Below are 24948 nucleotides of genomic sequence, written 5' to 3'. Positions count from 1 at the left end.
TTTGAGGAAGCCACTAAAGGACCCTCTGACTGGAAGACCTGGTCCCTGCCTAAGCTCTGAGAGCTGAGAAGCTGGCAGTGTCTGCAGTGGAGCCTGGAGGAGCCATGAGTGTGCCGAGGGGTGGCACAAAGCAGGCAGAATGTCCTGGGAAATTCAGCCGAATCCTTGAGATTGGGGAGCAAATATGAGTGACAGGGAAGACAGGGGCACCAGGGCATAGAAGCCGCTGAAAGGCATCTCTGTGCTGCCTTCTCAGGCTGGCATGGCATCAGGGGAAACTGCAGAGGAGGGACCTTCTGAGAGGGAGGAGGCCAGTAGCTCCAGGTGAGTGGCCAGCTATTTTGAGAGAATCTGCTACCAGCCATCGATGCCCACTGGGGTGTGGTGGGTTGTGCTGAGGCAGATTTGAGGCCTGCAGCAGCCAGGGCTAGAAGACCGGGTAGCAAGAGTTCAGGGCCACTTGGTCTGGCAAACCTCTGTCCTAGCTCACTCCTGCTCTCACCCACAGCTAGGACTAGGGTCTGAGTCCTAGGAGTCTTCCTCTGTTCTGGTCACTGGTAGGATGTGGGTAGGGTAGGGACAGCGAGTGACAGAACATTCCCATCCCAATTAGATCAAAAGCACTGAAGTCCCAGCACTGAGGAAGCTGATGCAGGAAAATTGCCATGAGTTTAAAGGCAGCCTGAGCGACATTGTGGGTTCCAGGTCAGTCTATGCTATAGGATGAGACTGCCTCCAAAGGCAGTATGAAGTCTGGGCATTGGAGGAGCCCAGTGCATGTCAGGTAGATGGGAGAGGGGCACTGCCTCCTTCCCCACCACCACCACCAAGGCTGCCTACACTCCATACCCCTGGGGTTCAACTCCTTATGTTGACTTCAGTCTTTCTCCCTGGTTACCTATGGCAACTGTGGAGCTTCTTTCTGCAAAGTCCTGAGTTACAGTTCCTAAGACAAGATGGAAAGTTCTACCTAGTACCTGCTGACTACCCTCACCTGACCTGCTGGCCCAGGGCCCAAGGCAGTCTAAGAGAACAAGAGAGGATGAAGGAGACTAGAAAGAACCCAGGAGTCTACCCAAGGGGAAGCACAACCTTGTGGGAGGCTGCTTAAACTCTGTGGTAAGATTTCCCTTCCCCAGCCTCAGAGGATGCTGTGCTCCCCTTGGACTCAAGCCAGAGGCAAAGCCTGCAGGTAGAGAAAGCCCAGACAGACTAAAGACCAGCCTGGACCTCAGGTAAAGCTGGGACCATGATAGGTAGGCAAGGCTAGCAAGGAGGGGCCAGCCCAATTGATGGTGGGGGAAGGCTACACAGGCAAGAACAAGAACGGACATATGCTCATCACAGAATCCAGGGGACCACACTCTCAGGGCTGTCTTAGCTTTCAAGACTTCCATGAATTTTCTGAGTAGACTCATGAGGTTGAGGTATCTCAAGGGGCCACAGATCCTGTGGTTTAAAAGAAGTGAGGTCAGAGCTCTGTGAATTTCCCAGGGACAAGAACAGACTAGTTCTGTGAGGACCAACCAGGACAGGCTTTGGATGAGGCATCACTCATGAAGACCTAAGGCCTGCTTCTCGGAGTATGCAGCCATGTCTGACCACCACCTACTTTCCCAGGTGTCTTGCTTTCCAGAAGTTCCCAGAAACTCACTCCCCTTCAATATAAATGACAGAAGGCTTGCTTGTTGGTTCAGACCTTTACTGAGAGCTCCTCATCACTTCTGTTACCCCCACCACCTCTGAACTAGCTCTCGTGCCCCACATCAGCAAGAGAAACTCTGGAGTGGGCAGTGGCCATAGAGGGAACAAGCAGTAGATAACAGTGCTTGGTTTACAGGTCAAGACACCCTGCTATGATAGTTTTAGTAGGTACCCAACTAAGTCCACCCCAGGCATTGTCCTTTGACAGGGCAGTGGGGGTTGGGCATGTGAACCTTTAAACAGCTAGCTAGTCAGGCACATCCAGTTGTGTCTGAGTTTGGGTATAGGAAGGGTGTGTTTCATGGCATTTGCCACAAAAGGGGCTGCATTCTGACAGGAGACAGGTGTTTCTTGTTGAAGGGAACTGCTAGAGACTACAGGGTGAGGGTAGAAGACAGTGACATGTCCCTGGAGCTTCTGGCATTCAGGGTGTGCAGGACTTGGAAGTCAGAGACCAGGAAAGGCTTCAGATCAACCCAGAACTCCAAGGCATTTCTCTATGTGTGTACAGGAGGGAGCAGGGTGCTGTGTACACTTCCCAGCAGTCACATACGTCCACTGTGGGTGAAGCAGGATGACCTGGAAAGGAGGGACCAGAGCAGGACACATCATGCCCTCACCTATCCCTCACTCAAGCAGCATTCTGGTTGGTTGAAGGGAGACCAGAAGCAGCAAGCTGGAACAGATGGAGAACTGCTTAGAAGGCACATGGGAGTGCACGTGGATGGGAGTGCACGTGGACAGACGGGGACCACGAAGACAAGTCACATGGAAAGGCACACAAGACAGAAGGCCAAGGCCTGCTTCCATGCCCTACTGGAACCAAAACCACAGGGCCTTAGGAGCTCAGTGCACATGGCATAGGACAGGTCAAGGACAGCAACAGACCTGAAGTGGACACACCCATGCTTTGGTGTGAGAAATCCCTAAGTTAAAACATCACCCCACCTAACCCATCTACATCACAAGAATGTCACCAAAAAAGGTGTCACACAGGTAGTACAGCTATGCTTTAGGACTGGGGATAAAACTCCTAAATGGAAGGAGAGGCAGCGAACACAGAACCACAACAAACCACTAGACCAAAGCCTTTAACAGGGAGACAGCAACCAAGACCCCAGTCACAGACAGGCCTGAGCCAAATACATCCAGATAGAACCGTCAGCCCAGTGCAAGCACTGGGTAGACACACACACAAACACCCCCCCACACACACACACCAGATTTACACAAATTTGCATGTTTTTCTACCCTACCACCACCATCCCCAAGGACCACAAAAATAGGGTGAGCCTCACCAGCCAGGTCACAGACCATCTGCTTAGAAACTGCACTGTCTCTGAAGCTTCCTGTCCCCCACCCCTGCTGAACTACTTGTTTTGAAAATATGTTGTGGGAACCCAAAGACAACTGTGTGATGGCTGCCTGATTCTAGTGTCATTCTCCTTTTTCTTGGGGAGGATCATAGAGAGGGAATCCACACTGGGGGCCCTGATCTATCCCGTTAAATTCAAGGAAATAGGTCACCGTTTGGGGTTTCCTGACAACCTGCTAGAGAGTCTCTCTGGCGAACACAAAGGCTCCCATGGCTCACTTCAGATAACCTTGCCTGTTTCATCGGAAGTATTACATTTCACAGTGAAAACGCCAGGCAAACAGAAATCTCTCAGGTCGGAATTATTTTATTTCCCAGCAGGTGGTACCTTCTAAACAGGTATTCTCAAAGAACCATCAGTCAAAATAAGCCTAGATTTCACATCCTCACCCCCTAACACACACACACACACACACACACACACACACACACACACTATTACATTAAGAAATCTGAAAACATCTCCCTCCATCCATCATCTATGCAAATGCACAGGGTAATGATACAGGCTCCCGGTCTGGAAACCTAGCAACCGTATCCAAGTGCTCCTTAGTCAGCTAAGCAGGCACCAAACTCACAAACACCTCGGGTCTATGGGCTGCTGCATTGTGACAGACAGATAGACACACACACACACACACACACACACACACACACACACACACACACACACACACCTTGAGACTCTCTCCATAGCTGCAGAAGGACAAGACAGAGGAAGACAAACCTTGTTCCGCTGAAGAAGCACAACCCATGTCATTTAATCCATCTGACAGCGCATCTCCCCTCAGAGCCAGGCAAGAACAAAACCAGCAAAGATTGGGGAAAACAGGTTAGCCGGGTTTGCGGCTTATCAGCGTGCCACATGCTTAATACTTGCATGCTTATTTCGGACGTGGGTTCCCCAGCTCCCCCCTGGCCTTGCTTTTAAGGGAAGCCATCCTATGGAAGTCATCTTAAGTACTCTGTAGCCAAGGCACCTCAAGCCGGTTCGGCTCATCTGCCCAGCCACAGTTTACTGTGGGTGACAGCAAGCAGGGATTAACCGCTATTCACAGCCTCTCCCACCCAGCACTTTCTTCCAGCTGGCAGATAAAACAACCTGATGGAGGTCACGTTTAATATTTTAAGGAGGGGGGAACTTTGAAAAAAAAAAAAAAAAGCAGCGCAGAATCAGTCGAGAGCAGCATGTACTCCGTGACCGGCTAGCACACCAATGCACACACTAAGATGCCTTGCTTGCTGGAGAGACAAGCTGCAACCACCCGAACTCTGCAGACCTCCAGGTATCCATTCGCCAGGTGGCTCTGACCACAGGTTATGGTTGCCTTCTCCCAAAGCCATAACTGCATGTCCTAAGTGCTCTGATTTCCCAGAAGCGAAAAAGCAAGTGTGGAAAACACAGGACATTCCCCCCCACCACACACACACACACACACACACACACACACACACACACACACACACCATTCAAAAGCAGGGGCAATTTGATTTTTTAATAGAAAGGATTTCCCTGATTAACCATGGGGAAAGCCAGGGAAGTATTTACCCACTTTTAGTGATCCCCCAACTAGGAAATGTGGAGGGCTTTAGACTAATTCAGACATGTGCCCTGACAGGACCCAACAGAGATGGGGGGGGGGGATCCCTACCTTCATTTCCTCCTGGCTGAGATTCCTCTATGACTGCATTTCGGCCCCACTCAACACACAGGACTCTGCTTGTGAGCAGTGAGGGTTGCCAGACCCAGGAATGGAGACACACTTAGGGACAGGTTTCTTATTTTCCTCCTCGTTCCTCTTAAGTGATAATAGAGTTCAAAATATGAGATTCTAATACGGAAGAGCTGGGAAGATGACTAGGTCCAAGTGTGAGGACTTGAGTACGGATCCCCAGAAGCCACGTAATAAGCTAGGCACAGAGAGGTGCGTGCTTACGATCCCAGTGATGGTGACCTGGGAGACAAGGGAGGTTCCTTGGAACTCTCTGACCAGATAGTTCAGCCAACTGGTGAACTTTCAGGTCAGTGACAGGCCCTATCTCAAAGAAAAGGTAGATTCCTGAGGAATGCCACCCAAAGTGGTCCCCTGCTGTCTACATGCATGAGCACAGTCACAAACAATCACCACACTAACATACATAACAAAAGACTGTAAAGTTGAAGCCCAGACCACCCACAGTGTGTGACCCATCTGCTCATTGCCTCAGATCAGTATGGAGATAGGGTTTCAAGCTGAACAGCACAGGGGAGGGCCACTCACTTAGCACACTCTACTTGGCACTGTGGGGCAGGCAGAGTCCAATACTGTTGCCCTGGAGGAGGTAATGACCCAGAGATAAGTAGCCACAAAACAATGAACATATCATAAAGAGGACAAAAGATACATCCAAGTCCTAAACTCTGGCCCCTACAGTCATGACCCTGGAGATGGGTCCTCTCAGCAACTGTCCTAAAGGATCTTCAGTGGAAGGTGGTCTTGGATATAGGACCAGACTGGTGTCCTAAGACAAGGCAGGAAGTTGCATATGCTGGAAGGTGACTTGGTCTTGCTGTGACAAACACTTAACAAGAAGCAACTCAAGGAAGGAAAGGCTTATTTGACTCACAGCCTGAGGACACCGTCCATCATGGTGGGAAAGGCATGGTGTCTGGGCATCAGGCAGCTGGTCACATCACAGCCACAGACAGGAAGCAGAGAGAGATGAATGCTGGTGCTTAGATCATTTTCTCATTTTTATTCAGTCTGGGCCCCCAGAGAAAGAAATGGTGCTACCCATTCAAGATAGTGTCTTCCCATATCCAGAATCCACTCACAGACATGCCCAGAGGTTTGTTTCCATGGTAATTCTAAAAAGATAGCAATCTTAATAACCACAGGGAAGGTCAGGGTACCACAAACCAGAGGCCATGTATTGCAAATTCATGGAGACCAAAGACCACCAGCAGCACCTAGCAGAGGAAAGAGCCTGGAACAAACCTTTCCCTGGAGCCTCCAGGAAGGACCCAGCTACCAGCACCTTAATTCTGACCTTGTGCTCCCAGAACGGCAGAATAAACTCATTATTTTAAACTTCTCAGAAAGCAGTCATTTGTCATCCTTGGGAACTGATATGGGGCCAATCCTACTGTTTGAATGAACTCACAAGAGATGGGGATGCCCAGGAGGATCCTGAGACACAAAGGTGGACGCCCAACCTCAGAACCGCCAGAGGATTCCAGCATAGTGATTTCAGCAGCAGCTGGACCTGTGCGGTCAGACTCCAGTGGCTGCCAGGGTGTCTGCATTCCACAAAGCTCTCAGAAAACCCAAGTACATCCCATACTGAACACACACTATGCAATGCTGACTGGGGAGACTGAGCACACTCTCTTGTGCAGGTGACAGAGAACAGAGTCCAATAATAAGAGGAAGGGGTGGCTCCCAAGTTTTCTCCAAAGATCAGTCGTCAGCCTGGCAGAAGACATGATGGAATTGGGGGTGGCAGAGAATCAAAAACCATCAAATAAAAACCAGGACTTGGGAGGAGGAGGCATTGTAACTGCAACAATATGCACCGAAGGTTGATCTTCTGAGAAGTCACATGCCTTTTTCCATTAAGCAGCCACTGATCTCCAAGTCATATGACCCCTAGAGCCTGGGGTGAAGGAGGGGTCACAGAAGCCATCAGTTACTGAGGCCCCTACCTTCTAAAGAGCCTGGGAGGGTGCTTCTAGACCCACTAATCTGCCAAGATCTTTCCAGGAGGGCTGGTGGTAATGTGCACTGACCCAGGCATCTCTGACCCCTTGTGTTTCTGGTCCCTGTGGACACTTAAGAACAACACAATCTCTAGAGCGCTGAAGGGGACAGATTGTCTCTCCAACTCCCTGCAGCAGTGGGCTGTATGTAGTCTTAGGACACACAGTCTCCTGTTGGGATCCTGCTAGGGTTTTAGACAGCAATCAGACCTCCCCTTTCATGAGCCCCCAGCAGTGACACTTTCCCTCCCAGCCTCCATGGAGCAGTATCATTTGTATCCCCATTTGTGAGGTGTCCTGTTGGCTGCGATAGCACCGACATTCACATTATGGGACACTCTGGGAAGAAGTTCCCAGGCCTGCCATCTCTGAAATGATAAAATCTAAGGGGAAGTTAAAGATTAATCTGGAACCTGTGGATGGGGCAACTGTTTCTATAGGTGAGATGTCACCAGGCACCCTACATCAGTGATTCTCAACTTTCCTAATGCCATGACCTTTTAATACAGTTCTCCTGCTGTGGTGACCCCCAACCATATAATTATTTCGTGGCTACTTCATAACTGTCATTTTGCTACTGCTATGAATTGTTCTAAATATCTGATGCTCAGGATATCTGATATGTGAACTCCCCCCCCCATAGGAGTCTCACCCACAGGTTGACAATTACTGCCCTAGTGATGATGTATACATGTGAGCAGGACAAGATATCTACATCAGATGGGGCACTAGAAACTTGCTTGCAGCTGGTACCCAAGGCTGAGGCAGGCAAGCATAGAGCAGCTCGAGAACTTGGGACTCTGCTTGGTTTGAGCTAAATACATAACCCTCTCCTCACAATGCTGATGCTCAGAGCAGGGCACAGGGTGACATCAACCAGCTGCCTGGCTGTACATCATGATCCAGCTCCCCAGTTCAAGACAGGCCCAGGCTATGTTCGATGTAAGACACACATTCAACACACACAGTGAAGACATGAAAGCAAGACATAGTGTCGCTCCCCCCTGACACCCAAAGCAGGTTGAGGACACAGGCAGTGAGAGGCAGATGCCATCTGCTTCCTCTCAAAGCCCCAAGGAGCCCCATCCCAGAGCCCCTCAATGGGACAACTCCACCTTCAAGGGCTCACCACTGTTGGTCCAGTGGGACTGCTCCCCGCTGCAGGTCCTGTGGAAGCCCAGTGCTGGGGGGCGCAGGCCAGCTGGCTCATCCACTGTGCAAGACTGGGCCCAGCCCATGGTAGGGCGGTGAGAGTAGGAAGGAGCCCCAGAGATGGCCCTCCTGGTTGGCACAAGGGGTACTAGAAAGGGGAGGGGAACACCAAGTAGAGGTGACGGGGTGGGGGGGAGACGACCTCACATTTTTCTCCCTTAGTCACCACCCATCAGCTAGCTACACATGAGTCTGTGTACCGTCAAATAAGCCAGCTCCCCCATGTTTATCCAGCTCCCTCTGTACCTCCAGCTCCTCCTCCTATTGTGTCCAGCTCCCTGATGTGTCCCCTACTCGCCCTCCATCTCCTGCCCCCTCCCCCATGTCTCCTGCTTGGTACCCAGATTCTCTGACTTGTTTCTGTAGATTAAAAAAAAAAAATTGCAATTCAGGGCTCACAGCAAATGAGAGAAAGGTATGGAGACACCCCTCCCCCAGCCCTCCCCCACATGCACCATCTCCCCAAGGATCAGCATCACCTGCCAATGTTGCTAGACTCTCACCATCTGCAGAAATGTATAGTGACAAGCATACATTTTAAATAGATATTTGGGAAAGTCAAGAGATTTGGATCAGGTGGGAACCCTAGACCATTCCCCAGAAGAAGTCAAACATCGCTGCCCCTGAGGCCTGAACACTTCAGATGTCCCTATAGCGGGCACTGTCAGGATAGAGGAGAGTGGGACTCTTCAAGAGAGGTGCACTACCCAGCTCCCAAGGTGTTTAAACCCTCCCCACTATCAGGGGAGGACCCCCAAGGCATGCTGGTGCCGGCGCCTCTGGGAAGTTTTACTGAGAGTTGGCTCTGCAGCAGCCTCAGGAGGATCTCAGATGGCGATGGCTGTGGTTTCTCACCAAGCCTACTCACCAATGTCGGTTTCCTTGTGGTTTTTGATGTACTCCGCAAGTTCAAAGTTCCCAGCTATTATTGCCACCTGCAGAGTGAAAAAAAAAATCACAGAATTCAGCATCAGCTGTACATCCATGGGCTTCTATGTGCTTATGTCATCAAAAGCTGTCTTCGTTTCATGTCTGTTGCTGGGACAGATACTTAGAGAAGAAAGGGTTTATTTGGCTTACAACTCTAGGTTACAGTTGTAAGGAATGTGTCTCAAGAAAATGACCACACAATCCAAAAGTACTCCAGCTGGGCAAGCTGCACCCACTGAAGCAAGCAAGCTGCAGGGGTCCCACTGGGTATTTATTTTTAATGGAGAGGGATCCTGTGCCCCACCCAGGTACCCAGAGCTCAGCCTCACATTCATACTTGCCTGACTGGCTAATAGTAGTGCAGTTTCTAGGGAGAAATAATACCTGAGCATGCATTTTGATCTAAAAAAAGAAAATAATAATAATGCTAACCATGGCAGAACTTGAATTTCTGCCAAGTGGCTTCTTTACAATTTTAAATGTATTTTGTCTTATTCAATTATTTCATAGAAAAGACAATACATTTTGTTTATATTTTCCACACTGACTCTTACTGAGGGAGGACACTGAGACAGGCACTTAAAGCATCAATCCACAATCAGGAAGGGGCACAGGGGAATAAATGCATGGACACTTGCTTGCTTCTACAGAGCTCACTCCTTTTCAACTCTTACACTATTCAGGACTAGGGAATGGTGCTGCCCACAATAGGCTAGGATCTCCCACATCAAGGCCAACCTGATCTAGATAATCCCTCCCTTCCCAGGTGATTCTAGACTGTTTCAAGTTGACGATTAAAGCTAACCATCACAAAGGCCCGAGCCAAGGGACGCTTGGCCATCAATACTCAACAGACCCTTCATGAAGTTTTTGTCCCCCTGCAGCCTTCGTGAGAGGACAACTGTCTGTCCAGAGGCACGAGGACTGTCTGTGGCAGTGGTGGGGGTTCACAGGGGCTCAGTCTGTGAACTCCCCACTATGGACTGTGTCCTACATACTCAGAAGGCTGGGCTGCTATGTCACCCATACCCAGGAGTTCTTCTGTGAGGGTTAATTATGACTGTCAACTTGATAGGGGGAATATAGAACCCCTGTGGAGACAAGCCTTCGGGCACATCTGAGAGAATGTCTAGACTGAGTTAATTGAGGTGAAAAGACCAACCCTGATGTGAGCAGCACCATCCCCTAGGCTAGGGTCACTGACTGAACATAAGAGAGAAAGTGAGCTGAGCATCAGCTTCTATCTCTGTTTCCTGTCTGCAGATGGAACAGGACCAGCTGCCTCAAGCTCCTGATGCCATGCTTTCCCAGTCAAGATGGGAGCCCAAACACAGCCTTGCCTCCTTACATTGCTTTTGTCAGGTGTTCTGACAAATGATAATAGAGCAACAATGATAAAAAGCAACAATAACCCCATGTTTCTGATAAGACACAAGTCCTCCAAACTGGAAAGTGAGGCCTCTGTGGTGGTTTGAAAGAAAATAACAACCAAAGGGAGTGGCACTATTAGGAGGTGTGGCCTTGTTGGAGAAAGTGTGTCACTGTGGAAGCAGGCTTTAAGGTTTTTTTGCTCAAGCTTCCCTCAGTGTGTCTGTCAGTCAACTTCCTTTTGTCTCTGAGTCAAGATGTAAGGATTCTCAGCTCCAGCACCACGTCTGTCTGCATGATGCATACTCACCACCAAGCTCCCTGCCATGATGATAATAGACTGAACCTCTGAAACTATAAGGGAGCCACCTCAATTAAATGTTTCCTTTATAAGAGTTGCCATGGTCATGGGGTCTTTTCATAGCAATACGAACCTAACTAAGACAGCCACTAAATGCTCTTAATGCTCCTCAAGCATAAGGGTTTCTACCCCAAGATGTGCACATAGCCCAATGCTAGGGATCCAGGTCAGTGATAGAGAGCCTGCCTAGCATGTGTAAACCCCTGAGGCCCACCTCTAGAAGCTCCTAAAGCAGATGTAGTAGAACAGGTTATAATCCCAGCACTCAAGAGGTGGAGGCAGCAGGATCTGAAGTTCAAGGTCAACCTTGGCTACTTAGTGAGTTTGAAGGCAGCTTGGGCTACAGTATATCCTGTAATAGAGATGGGGGAGTGAAGAAAGGAATGAAGAGAAAAAGAGCGAGCCTCAACTACAAATCATCCCAGCATAGCTCTGTGGTCCTGCTGTATGCCACCTGACATTCAGGATCAACCGGGCAGGTGACATTAAGTATCCAGCAGATGGTCCTGGATTCCTAAATAGGCCCAAGTCAGACCCCTTAGCCAGTGCCTACACTGCTCTAGATAAAGTCTCTGGGATGGAACCAGTATACGTACATCTACAACAGAACCATGAGATGCAGACTCAGAGTCATACACACCCACAGTGTACTGACATCCGGCAGCAATATAAAGGGGCCCTGTGGATGGGGGTCTCCCTAGGAAGAAGCAATTGTCAAGGCTGCAACATTGACCTCTGTTTCCAGCTTCTTTACAGATTTTCCACTTGCTCACCCCATATGACCAGTTCCACAAAAAGGCTTGTTTTACACACACCCTAAAGATGCCTGTTGACTTAGGATGAGCCACCACAAGCTGAAAACATGGTGGGTCAGAAGGGAACTGCATGTTTCATCTGCTGACATTAGGGCTCAGCCTTGCAGCATAGTGCAGTGTCAAGCTTCACCCTTGGGATCCTGTGGCTGCATGGGAGCTGAACACAACCTGCCACCCTGCTGTAAGCCCATGCCACAGCCCCAGAAAGACATCAAGCCCTCAAACCCCCAAATCTGACAGCCACTTGGTACTGAATGCCTTTTGCATTCACACCACTTCAAAGCTACAAAAATTGGAAGCCGAGCCTGTACAAGTTACAAGTCAATTTCTCTCTCTCTCTCTCTCTCTCTCTCTCTCTCTCTCTCTCTCTGCCTCTCTCTCTCCCCCACTCCCCCAATCTCTCTCTGTGCACAAATGAATCTCTCTGCAGTTTAAAGACTCACTAGAATGTATAAATGTATATGCTTGGATGTAAGAAATGGGTGTGGAAATATCTGGATAATTTTATGACAATACAAGCTAAAGTCATCAGAGAGGAGGGAACCTCAATTAAGACATTAAGACAATGTCTCCATAGCACCTGGCTGTAGATCATTTTATTAATTAATTATTGATGAGGGAGGGCACAGCTCATTTAGGTGGTTGCATCCCTGAGCTGGTGGTCCTGGTTCTACAAGAAAGCAAACTGAGCAATCTATGGAAAGCAAGCCAATGAGCAGCACCCCTCCATAGCTTCTGCATCAGCTCCTACCTCCAGGTTCCTACTCTGCTTGAGTTGCTGTCCTGACTTCCTTCGATGAGGTGTAAGCCAAATAAACCCTTTCTTCCCCACCCCTACCCCCACACACCCCTAAGTTGCTTTGGTCATGATGTTTCACCATGGCAATAATAACTCTAAGACAGGTCTCAAGAAAATGACCACACAGTCTTAAGTATTTCAGCCAGGCAGAAAATTTTACTTCTGCAGAAGGCTATTTAGCAAGGTTTCCATGGGATTGTGTTACTAATGCCAATGGGTCTTCTGCTCCACACTGGGTGCTTAGAGCTCCACTTCTCATTCTCACAGGGCTGGCTGACTTAAATCGGGCAGTTGAAGAGCAGAATGCAATTTTGAGCAGAGAGTGCAACCTTGGCCATGTATTTTGATTTCAAGAAGTGTTGACCCTGGGAGTTTCTTCCAAGTGGTTGCTTTAGATTATTTTAAATGGAGTTTTGTTTTGCCTGGCCTTTTGCTAGAACAGACAGCAAAAGCCAGGTGTGGTCACATACTCTCTCACACCAGCATTCAGGAAGGAGGCAGGGACAAGTGGGCCTCCGTGAGTTTGAGGTCGGCCAGGACTATGCAGTGAGACTCTTGACTCAGAAAAGACTGTATTCCATTGATATTTCCTGTGTGCGTGTGTGTGATGTGGTGGTGGGGCATGTGTGTACTCAAACATACGCACATACACTTTTTCCTTTTAGTTCTGCCAGTCAAGAACCCCAACAAACACAGATATTAGAACTGGGATTGGGGGGGGGGAGACTGGAGAGATGGCTCAGTGGTTAAGAGCACTGCCTGCTCTTCCAAAGGTCCTGAGTTCAATTCCCAGCAACCACATGGTGGCTCATAACCATCTGTAATGAGATCTAGTGCCCTCTTCTGGCCTGCAGGGAAACATGTAGACAGAACACTGTATACATAATAAATAAATTAAAAAAAAAAAAAAAGAACTGGGAATGGGTTGTAGATGGCTTTGAAACTACAGATTGCAAAGGCTGTAAAACTGAAAGTATTGCAAAATTGCAATATGCACTAGAAATATGAATTTTAAAGGGATTTATTTTCTCTTAACTATAGAACCTAGACAATATATTAAACACATATTATAAATGTATTATATATGTGTACTATTTATTACATATAATTTAAACATGTATATATATATATATATATATAGAGAGAGAGAGAGAGAGAGACATGTGTAGCATGTTTATGTATAGATAAACACTTGGCATGAAAGTTGGAGTATTTGGGAAGAGGAAGGGAAAATGTCTCAGGGAACAAAGTCGGGGGGAATGCGGTGAAGAAGACCAAATATATAACATGTGTATTCGTGAAAACACCACAGCAAAACCAATTACTTTGTACAATGAATGCACACCAATGAAGATACCAACAGAGGAATGCTCTCAGCTCGAGAGGAGGGTCACACTAGGGGAGCTTGGGAAGCCCATCCCCATTCTAAAGTAACACAGCTTGCTGGAACTGGATTCTAGTACTCTGTGGAAGGTGGACCTGGCAGGTGATGTAACTGAGTATCAAGCTGAGGAAGTTTCTGGGCATGGCAGTGAAGGAGCAACTGCCCTTCCCATTGCTCACAGTGACATGCAAAGGACAGGATGGGACCACCAGGCAGAATGGAGGGTGTGGCAGCTTCACAGCCTGTCCTGGTGGGCAGAATGAGAAATCTACTCATCCTACAGTAAGGAACAGCCAGCACATGGCTGGAATGTCCCTGCCTAAAAGGAATTACAGGGACAAAGAGATGAACTTGCTGCCACCTCAGCTTTCAAGGCTCAGGCCTCCACATGGTTCTGGATGAAGTAATTAGGTCTGCTATGCAAATGAAGCTGATGTAAATATTTATGAATTGCTTGCATGTTTCTCTCTGGAAAACCTCCAGGAAGCAGTGCCACCCCAAACCCCTTCATCACTGCTTGCCTATGCTTCCCAAAGATGTCTTAAGAGAGAGAAAAGCAGGGTACAGATCTCCACAGCCCACTGAGGATGTAGGTCTAGATGTGAAAGAAGGAGGCAGGATGCGGTCTTCTTTGATCTCCATCATGTTTGTTAGTAAGAATAACTCAGTAACAGCACAGACGTCAGACACTTGTTCCACACACTGTTTTTGAGCGGCTGATCAGAAGAGGGAGAAGACAGCAGGAGCAGGTGACCTGTCCATCACAGAGCTGGTTGCTCCTGTGCCAGTTAATCTTAGTCAACTTGGCACAAGCTAGAATAATCTGAGAAGAGGAACCTCAATCAAGAAAATGTCTCTATCAGATTGGCCTGTGGGCAAGCTGTGGTGCAGTTTTTTGATTAATGGCCCAGTCCACGGTGGGTGATAACACCACTGGATAAGTAGGTGATCCTGGATTATATAAGAAAGCAGGCTGAGGAAGCTCTGGAGAGCAAGTCTGTAAACAGAATCCCTCCAAGGCATCTGCTTCAGTCCCTGCCTCCAGGTTCCTGCCTTGAGCTCTTGCCTTGACTTCCTAGATGAACTGTATGCTAACCTGTGAGCCAAATAAACTCTTTCCTCCCCAAGCTGCTTTTCATCTCTATTGCAGCAACAGAGAAACTAAGACAATACCAAAGCCAAGGTATTGGCTCTAGCCAATCAGAGCTAGATCCTCTCCTGATGGACAGGGCAGAAGATGTGTTAATACATTCCACTGACCACACCTTTAACAAGACAGGCTGTAAGAGCGCCAGGCTGGTGCTCACCCTCCCTGTCATCAGCCCTCTGTATCCTGTCTGTTCCTGGCATTAGACCCCTGTGATATCCACAGTGGGTGGGGAGCCCTTTAAGGATACTCCAGGCACCTCCCAAGAGACTGTCAGCGGGACTCCTTCATGGAGAGCCAGAGTAGATCAGTGTTGGGGCCCACAAAGATGGGTCCACTTCATCTTGCCCCAAGATCTGAGAGTTCAAAACTGTCCGCAGTATGTAAAAAGACCTAAAGGTCTAAATGCTTGGTTAAGGCCTTGGTAGTGGATGTTTTATCTAAATAACAAGAGATGGGCTCAGGTGTGTTTACTCTTGACTCTGAAGACCAGATAACAGTTGCGGCTACCAAATATCTCGAGGATTAAGGGAAGTAAGTCTATTTGCTCCTTATACATGATAATAGAAGTCTTCTGCCATTGTCCACACTTTGGGTTGGGTACTTAAGAATGTTGAAGAATAAACTAAGGGCATTCAGTGTTGCCTGGATTTGCCCTCCTGTCTCTATCCTGTGTTTCTGTCTTCCTCTTAACGTCTTTACCTAGCTTTTCTCAATCCACACTCCTCCGACTGTAGCCAGGCAAAAACAGCTTCCCACAGATCAGACCCAACCCCAGAGCCCAGGGTGCTCTACCCTTTGTATGCAGGGACTCTGGGAACCCTGAGGACTCAGGACACTCTGTGAACAGGAACACCCCCTCCTCCAACAGGACCCCCTGTTGAGGCAGGAAAAGGTGCTTATCTGGCTCCTGTCCATGGAGCCACCTGGCCAGCAGAGCATCCAGGAAATGAATCATCGAGAAGACACAGCTCCCATGTAACTAGATCCACTAGCTATGAGGAGGAAGAGATGTGTCATCTGTTTTCATACCTCAGAAACTGACAACCGTCTTCTCTGTGGCGCCTCAAATGCTTACACTTAACATTAATTTTGTCTCGCGCTCTTTGAAGAACAGCTTCAGAATCCGTAACCTGCCAATCACACCCTACGAGGAGTCGGGCACATAGGAAGCGACTACACTCAGCCTCGTGGGTGAGGCTGAGACCACGGCTGGGGAGGATGGCATTACTGTCACAGGTAGCATGTAGACATCCCAACCCGTTCCATAGAGTTCAGAGAAACACTACAGACAGGTCCTCCCCAAGTCCTGCACTCCGCCAAGCCCCAAGACCTCCTCACACTCCCAGAGCAGCACTTCAATACTTTACCCAAGGAAACAGAACACCTCCAGAAGCAACACCTAAAAGCCTCAGCTCTCTCCCTCGTGGCTGATGCTTACGTCAATTTTCTCATCGTTGTGGTTTCAAGGAATTCCTTCACCTTCTGGGTCCTGTGCTCACACTTATCAGAAGAGTTTAGGGCTGGTGGGGAGATAAGAGGTCCTGCTCATCTTGATGTCCCTGGTACAGTGTACCCCACCAAAGACTCAAAGATGAGGCAGTGGGAACAGACAGGGCACCATGGATAGTGCCTGAGGACTGTGTGGGTCCCCTGCACAAGGCCTTGCTGAATGCATGGGAGCCAGATGTGGTAGGCCAGGTGTGGAGGCAGTGCAGCAGTTGGAGCTATCCTCCCAGAGCGCTACAGATGTGTTAGCTGCCACCCCAGCCCACCACAGAGCACCTGCCTGTTTCCCTGTTGGGGTCACTGTGAACTTGCTTTGTGCCAGACTAGTGTGTATGCTGGGGCTGTTCTTGAGGAGTGTGCTTATTAAGGTCACACTCTGTCCTTGGACTTCAGCCTCCAATAGCTGCAAGGGTTTCATGTGTGTGGTTCATAAGCCAGTAACGTCCCTCCTGCCCCATATTCCCGGTAAGAGAATGTAGAGCTGCACAAAACACCAACAAACCTGACCAGGGCTTGGGAGGGGCAACAAACTATTTTCTCTGGCTTTGAACCTTAAATATTACCATGTCTAGCACACAGGACCATGATTTTAGAGGTAGACAAGGTAGGGGGGGGTGTTATTCATTGATGGAGTGGACTGCATTTTGTATCTTATTGTGTCTAAACTGTGTCTGTGTGATACATGCAACATGGGTGTACCATAGGGAGCAACAGATGACTGGGCCACCTGGATCAAGAAGAGGCCCAATGGGCTGGAGGGAAGGTTCGGCGGTTAAGAATTCATATCACTCTTGTAGAGGATTCAAGTTAGGTTCCCAGAACCCACATGAGCAGCTCCCAGTTACTTATAACTCCAGGAACCAGGGTATCTGACACCTTCTCTGGCCTCCATAGGAGCTACACACACACACACACACACATAAACCCATATATATATATATATATATATATATATATATATATATATATAATTCAAAATAAAAATAATTTTTTTTAAAGAAAGAGACTCAATGGCCACATGTACTATGGAGTCTGGAGCTGGGGTTCAAAACCATGTTTCTCAGATGACACAGCACACTCTAGTTAAGAAAGTTTTGAGAGTAAGCACTGATGCTGTCTCTCCCAGGGATGCTGTGTCCAAAGAGTGGGGCGGGAGAGATGGCTCAGTGGTTACGAGCAGAAGAGCCCTGGCTATTCTTACAGAGGAGCTGGGTTCAATTCCTAGCACACTATCTAGTTTCTCTTCTGGTCTCCATGGGCAACACACACACACACACACACACACACACACACACACACACACACACACTGTTTATGATCCCCCTGCACAGAGGTGTCTCTCCTAGGTGATTCCAAATCCAGTCAAGCTGATAACAAAGATGAGCCACAACATGTTGCCATGATGCAATGTTACGTGGCCTAGCAAAGTAGTATGTGTGTGTGTGTGTATGTATGTATGTTCATGGGAACGCTTGTGAACACAGACACACAGATGGGAAAAGCCATGAGGAACATCAGAGAAATGTGGAAGCTTCTTGTGGTTTTCATTATTCTAATTATCATTGATTCTGACATCACCCAAATGCAGCTTCATATTTAGCAATAAAATGTGAATTTCTCTTCTGACACACAGCAATGGCTTTGAAGGGCACCTTCTCTTCTCCAAAGTTTCCACAGAAATGCAGCAACTCCCTGGTGTTTGCAGAGAAAGGGTATCAAAGAGGGGGCTTGATGGATGCTCAGCTAGCAAAGGCTCTGTGAATCCACAAAGGACCGGGATATTACTACTTGGCCTTGAGGTAAATGTGGTAAATGAGGTAAATGTGGCAGCTCCCACTTATAGGGCAGAAGGAACAAGACCCAGAGAAGTTGAGATGGGGACAGAGCTGTTCCTAGACTGGCTGCGACACATTGTGGCCATGAGGAGGATGAGCTATCAGGTCATGGCAGGGGCCACTCATATCTACTCAACATCAGCAAAACAGCTAACTCATGACCTCACAGCATGAAGAGGCTGATGGGCAGCTGAGATGGCTTTGAAAGCTCGGGAAAATGGGATTGTCATTACATAAAGGCACACCTCACCCATTTAAACACTAAGAGGGGGTAAAATAGGTGCCATGCACATGTTCTCATTGGGATCTATCTGCAGAAAATTCTCCAGTGCTTGTGTGAGGCGTGAGGCTCATCTGTCTGTTTGAGGAAGCAAGAGGGAACAATGGATGAGGTCTGCTTCAGAGGTAGAAAGCAGCCCCTATTTTCTGTAGACAAAAAAAAAAAAAAAAAAAAAAAAAAAGTGACATCTAAGATCAGTGCACATTCACATGCACACATGTCTGTGAATGTGTGTACATGTACATGTGTTAGCTTGCTGAGTGACATGATAGCGCACCAAGGTTGAGCATGTTATCATGGTCATTCTTGTTATCAGTCTGCCTGGATTTGGAATCACCTAGGAGGTACACCTCTGTGCAGGTCTGTGAGGGTGTTTCCAGACATGTTCAACTGAGGAGGGAAGATATACCCTGAGCATGGGCAGCACCATCCCCACCATCCCATAGTCTGGGGTTCTGGACTGAGTGAGAGAGAGAGAGAGAGAGAAAGAGAGAGAGAGAGAGAGAATGAGAGCGCTGAGCACCAGTATTCATTTCTCTCTTCCTGAATGGGAATGTTACCAGCTGCCATCACCGCTAGAGTTCACCCACAGTCATGTCTTCTTGTAATAAGACTACACTGGGAGCCACAATAGGCTTCTTCCTTAAGTTACTTTTGTCAGGCATTTTGTTACAGCAACACAGCTGCAGAGACACCACCATCATTTGTTCACAGCTCTTTCCACCCTGATGTCACAATGCTTAAGGCACAAAGGTAGAGACACTGCAGTCATCCTCCTCCTCATTGTTGAGAGCTGTGTGCCAAGGCCTAACGGATACCTAAAAGCAGACAGCTCAAAACCACACATACACTGAGATCTTTACCTCTTCGCTTAAAAATTTTTCTTGCTTCTAGAACTCTGGCATATCTAAATAGCCAACATCCCTCATGACGCTTGTGCTTTGGGGATATTACTAAATGAAACAAGAGCCACTTGAACACAAGTTCTGCCATGACCTAAGATGCTATTGAGTGACTAAGAGGCAGGTAGTATATATCATTGAGATATTCAAGGGAAATGGTTGTGTCCTGAGTGGGAGGGAGAAGTTTGGTGCAGGGTATCACAACCCCATGCAGAGTGGCCCACTGTTTAAAATTTGAGACCTATTTCTGGCACTCTCCATGTCACAGTTTTGGGCAGATGTTGTGTATGGGTGACTAAAATCACTTGCAAGAGTAACTCCTACTATTTTCAACTCACACCACACACACATGAACTAGTTTATGTCATTTAGTGAGGGACAAAATGCTTAAATTAAGTTATAAGACCTAAAATCAGGTCCACCTAGGAACATACAAACTGGAGTTTTGAAGGGATGTTATTGGATCAGCTTCTACAAGTAACTGAAAAAACAAAACAAAACAATTTCATAAAAATCACTGCCCCTGGAAACCACTTGCTGTTTGGCAGCTGCAGGTCCTGGAACCACAGATGACTAAGACTGGCTGATTTTGTTTCTCTTTTGTCTTTGTTTTTCAGACAGGTTCTTATGTGTCACTTAGGCAGGCCTCAAACTCTTGTCATCCTCCTGCCTCAGTCTCCCCAGTGCCGGGATGACGAGCTCACTATTCTAAGCCTCCTTGGTTCTGTCCATAGTATGACTTCCCTTCCCTCCAGCAAAGAGAAAGAAAATGAAACAAAACCCATTCCCATTCCCTGCCCCCATCAGCAGTCAGTATCTCAGCAAACCTCTGGTGCTTATAAATAAACCTTGGGAGATGGGGTCCTTTGGGGGAAAAACAATCACGCTTATAATGAGCCCCCAAGTCGGAGAATAAGCTCCTTAAGTAAAGGAACTATTCCCACCTCTTTCCTCCTTTTTCCTGTGATCATGAGTTGGTCTGCTCTGAAGACACTCGGATCCCCAGGGCCCACCCATCCTATATGTGTGGAATATATGTGATGGAAACACCACACAATTGAATAACTGAGAATTTTATTTGACACTTAAAAGGATCTTTTTAATCAAAAGGTGTTTACTTGGCTAGAACAATCCCAAGAGCAGCTACCTGAGTTCCTTCACCATGTGTAGGGACAACTGATGTCACTGGGGAGGAAAGGGTTTATTTGGCTTATACTTTAGCATTGCTGCTGTTCATCACTGAAGGAAGTCAGGATGGGAAATCAAACAGAGCAGGATCCCAGAGGCAGGGGCTGATGCAGAGGCCATGGAGGGGAGCTGCTTAATGGCTTATTTCCCATTGCTTGCTTAGCCTACCTTCTCATAGAACCCAGAGCCAGCAACCCAGAGATGGCACCACCTGCCATGGGCTGGGCCCTCCCCCACTGATCACTAAATGAGAAAATGCCTTACAGCTGGATCTCAAGGAGTCATTTCTTCAGCTTCCTCTGATGGCTCTATCTTGTGTCCAGTTGACATGAAACCAGGCCAGTACACCTAATGTTAAACCACTGGCCACATCCATCAAGGCATTTGGGTAAGGAGTCTGACGGCAGCTCAGCTGTGTTGATGGTTCAAGTCCCTCTTTAATTTGACTCTGTGTCTGTTAATTTCCATCTAGGGACACTACCGTTGTCCAGTTCCTTAAGCAACATGTACCATACTTCAGGGAAGAGGCCCTGTGCACCAGCAAATGTCCTCAGCAGTCACATGGGCAGTTAGCATTTTTACTCATTTTTCGATGGAGCCATTGACACTGTGGAGCAGGCACAGAACACTATAAGTTGAGGGGGATTGTCCTCACCTTATAGTGTTCTAAGGGCTGCTGGGGACAGGGCACACATCTTCCCCAGGGGTCTTCATTTCACACCTGTTGCTGCCCTAGGGCTGGAGTCAGCCAAGCCATATGACCAAGAATCCAAGAATTTTGAGGCCAATCCTCTCAGGCTCCCTTGTTTCTTAGACACAACCTGTCTCTTGCCAGGAGAATGTTTAGTCACAGCTCCCTGGACAGGGACTAAGGGATGCCACTCACCCACAACCACCTCCCAATCCAGAGTCTTTCTGAAGAGCAGAAGAGGATGGCCAGGGACTTTGCATAACTAAGCCTTTTGGTATACCTTGAAAGGAAGAATAAGAGGCTGGGTGTAGGCAAGAACATCAGCTCAGTGGCTGACAGCTGCAGGCAGTGTGCCCTTCACTCCCAAGATGCCCTCCCCAATAAGAACTACATTTTGGTAGCTTCCTTCCTTCCTTCCTCCCTCCGTCCCTCCCTCCCTCCCTCCCTCCCTCCCTCCTTCCTCTTTCCCTCCCTCTCTCTCTTTCTTTCTTTTAGGAGTCCATGTTGAGGGTCTAGAGGACACCTCCTGGTCTCAGCTACCAGCTTCAGCTACCAGCTTTCCATGGCCTTTCTGGGACTTTCTGGGTACTGTTTGCCCATGTGACAATCCCATCCACGAATCCATGAAAGCTGATCCAAACACTGAAGTCTGCTTTTAAACCCAGTGCTTGGTCTCCTGGGGACACTTAGCTGCGGCTGAGACTCTCATCTCCAGTGCAGAGACCAGCCGTTCCCAGATCTGCCTGTGTATGTCGTCAGACTGTATGCACCACACCCTCAATCCCTTAGCAACTACATACTGGCACCTCACATTTTAATTCCTTCGGTTATGATTCACGGTGCCATCTGTGGACAGATAATGAGGGACAATAATCCGAGAATAGCCATCAAGGCGTGTGTGCAGCAGTTTCAATGTTAACGCCTGCGAGCTTCTGGGAGGGATAGGAGCCACACCAGGACAGGCCTTCCACCCCATCTACTGCTCAAACTGAACCCAGCAGACCTGATGAGATGCCACTAGAACCACTTGACATCACACCACCACTTGTCCTCAATCACTAGAAGGAGAGTGTGTCCACACAATCCAGGAAAGAATCACAGGCAACAGGCCTCAAAAGTGAGCACAGGAAACCTGCTGAGCCCCAGGACAGTATCTACCCCTGCCTTCCAAGCTGGTTGGATGAGTGGATAGTGGACAGTTCTTTGGGCTATGACAAAGCCTGCATAAGCCCAGCAAATAAAGATAAGTGCCTTGGTTACACTTTGAAACTATGGTCAAGGTCACACTTGAAAACTGACTGATGGCAATAGGCATCATTTTCTGCATTTTCTTGCCTCCCCTGATTTGGGAATGTAACCCTGGGACCAGCAGGCATGTGTTTGCATGGTCTTGCATGTTCTTTCCCATCCACACTGTGCTCACCAATCAGCTCCTATGCCAGGCTCAGCTGTGGAGTCCGGAAAAGGATCAGGGGAATGTGCAAGAGTGCTAATCCCCTCCTCCAGGGGTGGATTTATGCAAAGCCACCACAAACCCACAGGCATACCTTCCTGTGAATCAGGGGATAAACAAGCTTTGCAGGCTGCCTTGGTGTGCAGGTAGCAGAGTCCAGTAGCCAAGCCCCTTTGACATTTCATACTGGGTTTAATCTGGGAGTCAGGGAGAGGTCAGTTAGGACTGGGAACAACCAAGCAGATATGAAGTGGGAGGCCCAGACCCAATAGCCCCCCTGCACCTCCTTTGCTGACCTATCACGTGGTCACACAGAAGAAAAGCTTGTGGCATTTCCAGACTACAAAGCTAGCAATTCCTGGCATCAGCAGCATAAACACACACACACACACACACACACACACACACACACACCATCAACCTTTCATGCAGCAAGCACAGCAAGCTTCAGAAATGATTCCCAGAACTCTAATGGAGCATGATTGACTAGAGCAAGGACGCTGTTAGGATTATCCACCTGTGTCACTGAATGGCAAGAAGCCCCCTACTTCACCCAAAGCAATGATGCCATGCACACAGAAAGCAAACACTCGCTGGACCTGGAGGCCTGTAGATGCTTTCCCAGGGAATGCGATCCTGGAGCTATGAAGAGGTGGAGCCCAGCATGTCCCTGCATTATGACATCTCCCTCAGAAACACATCATCCCCACTGCACAGTATTTGGAGTGTGCCAGCAAGCCAGGCCATGGTGCATCATGGGGTACACCACTTAACTCTTTAAATGGAAATGAAGAGGTAAAGATGTCCAGAAAGAGGCACTGTGCAACAGGACCACTTTTGAAGGCAAAGAGTGAGTCATCTCTTGGTCCTGTGAACACTCAAAGTCCACAGCCTGGTCCAAGAGACATGCAAGGTTAAGGCTGTACCTGATGTCCAAAGGCTGCCAGCCTGTGTTTTAAATGCCTTCACTCTTTGAGGCATCTGACCTGAGAAAACAAAGCAATTACTAAACTGCAGGTGTCCCACAGACAGCAGCTATCACCAGAATCACCACAGCAGGGACCCTCCAGCACCCAGGTGGGAGCTTTCTGAAGAGAAACTTCAAGTCACCCCAAAGCACCTCAGGTGCATGCCAAAAACAGTGAGCCCTCCCTACAGAGGGATGGATGATCAAGTCCTTGGACCACAAAGTCACCAGCCATGCTTAGTACTGTCAGCTGGCCCAGGTACAACCACCATGTGAGTCTCCTTTCACTGATTACAAGACACAAGTTAATGTCCTTCAGGTTTGTCTAGCCAAGGCCTGGGGCTCATAGTGACCCTCCTTCTCAGTCAGATTAATGGAATTACAAGTGGGGATCTAACACCTGGTGTGTGTGTGTGTAGTGTATCTTGCTTGAATGTTTATCTATGTATCATATGTGTGTGTGGTGCCAGCAGAGGCCAGATCCCCTGGAAGTGGAGTTACAGATGGCTGTGAGCCACCAGGTGGGTGCTGAAAATCGAACTCAGGTCCTCTGGAAGAGCAACCAGTGATCTTAACTGCTGAGCCATCTCTCCAACTCCGTGAATATCATTATGCAATTAATCAGGAGTTACCAACCAAAACTCAGTGACTGGCAGTTTCCAAAGCCACAGAAACTATGGCATATATAGGGGTCCAGTTGTGACAAGACCTAGCTTCTAGTCAGGTTTAAGTTTGCTGGCTGTGTGGTTTTGGTCATGTAACTTAGCATCTCTGAGCCTGTTTCCTCAGTTGTAAAAAGAGGCAGGAACATTCCTGCCTTATAGGCATTACTTTCAATTCCAGTGACATAGCGTTAACTGCTCTACTCCTGGGCCTTAATAAACCACATGCCTGTTATACATGATTATGTATCAAAACACCCCTATGCATGATAGAAGGGTGTGTTTTACCTTTTTAAAACTATGTGTGTGTATACGTGTGTGTGTGTGTGTGTGTGTGTGTGTGTGTGTGTAAGTCACAGAACTGAGGTGTCTTCATCTAGCACGCTCCACCTTATTTTTTGAGGCAGGGTCTCTCTCTCACTAAGGCCAGAGTTCACCATTGGCTCAGCTGGCTAGCAAATTTGTCTCTGCCCTTCAACAATGGGGTTACAGATGGGCACTGCCCTGCCATGCCTGGCTCTTTAGTGGTGCTGGGGTTCGAGCTAGGTCCTCCCTGCCCAGAGAAGGGGGGGCTAAGGAACCACCTGTGGGAAGGAGGAGAACAGAGAAGATAAGAGGGGAAACCTG

General features: G+C 48.1%; 1 protein-coding gene across 1 annotated transcript in view; it reads right to left on the bottom strand.

Annotated features, from left to right (window-relative positions):
* Shank2 (SH3 and multiple ankyrin repeat domains 2) overlaps window positions 1-24948 on the bottom strand; it is a 420233-nt gene that overhangs the window by 274920 nt on the left and 120365 nt on the right. Inside the window, exon 11 of the mRNA XM_051193484.1 lies at window positions 8899-8965. Coding sequence (XP_051049441.1) covers window positions 8899-8965 — 67 coding nt within the window. The remainder of the gene's footprint in view (window positions 1-8898; window positions 8966-24948) is intronic.

Source organism: Phodopus roborovskii, unplaced genomic scaffold (genome assembly GCF_943737965.1).
Source record: "Phodopus roborovskii unplaced genomic scaffold, PHOROB, whole genome shotgun sequence".
NCBI lineage: Eukaryota > Metazoa > Chordata > Mammalia > Rodentia > Cricetidae > Phodopus > Phodopus roborovskii.
The sequence above is the reverse complement of the archived record's forward strand: the minus strand, read 5'-3'. Positions and strand labels throughout refer to the sequence as shown.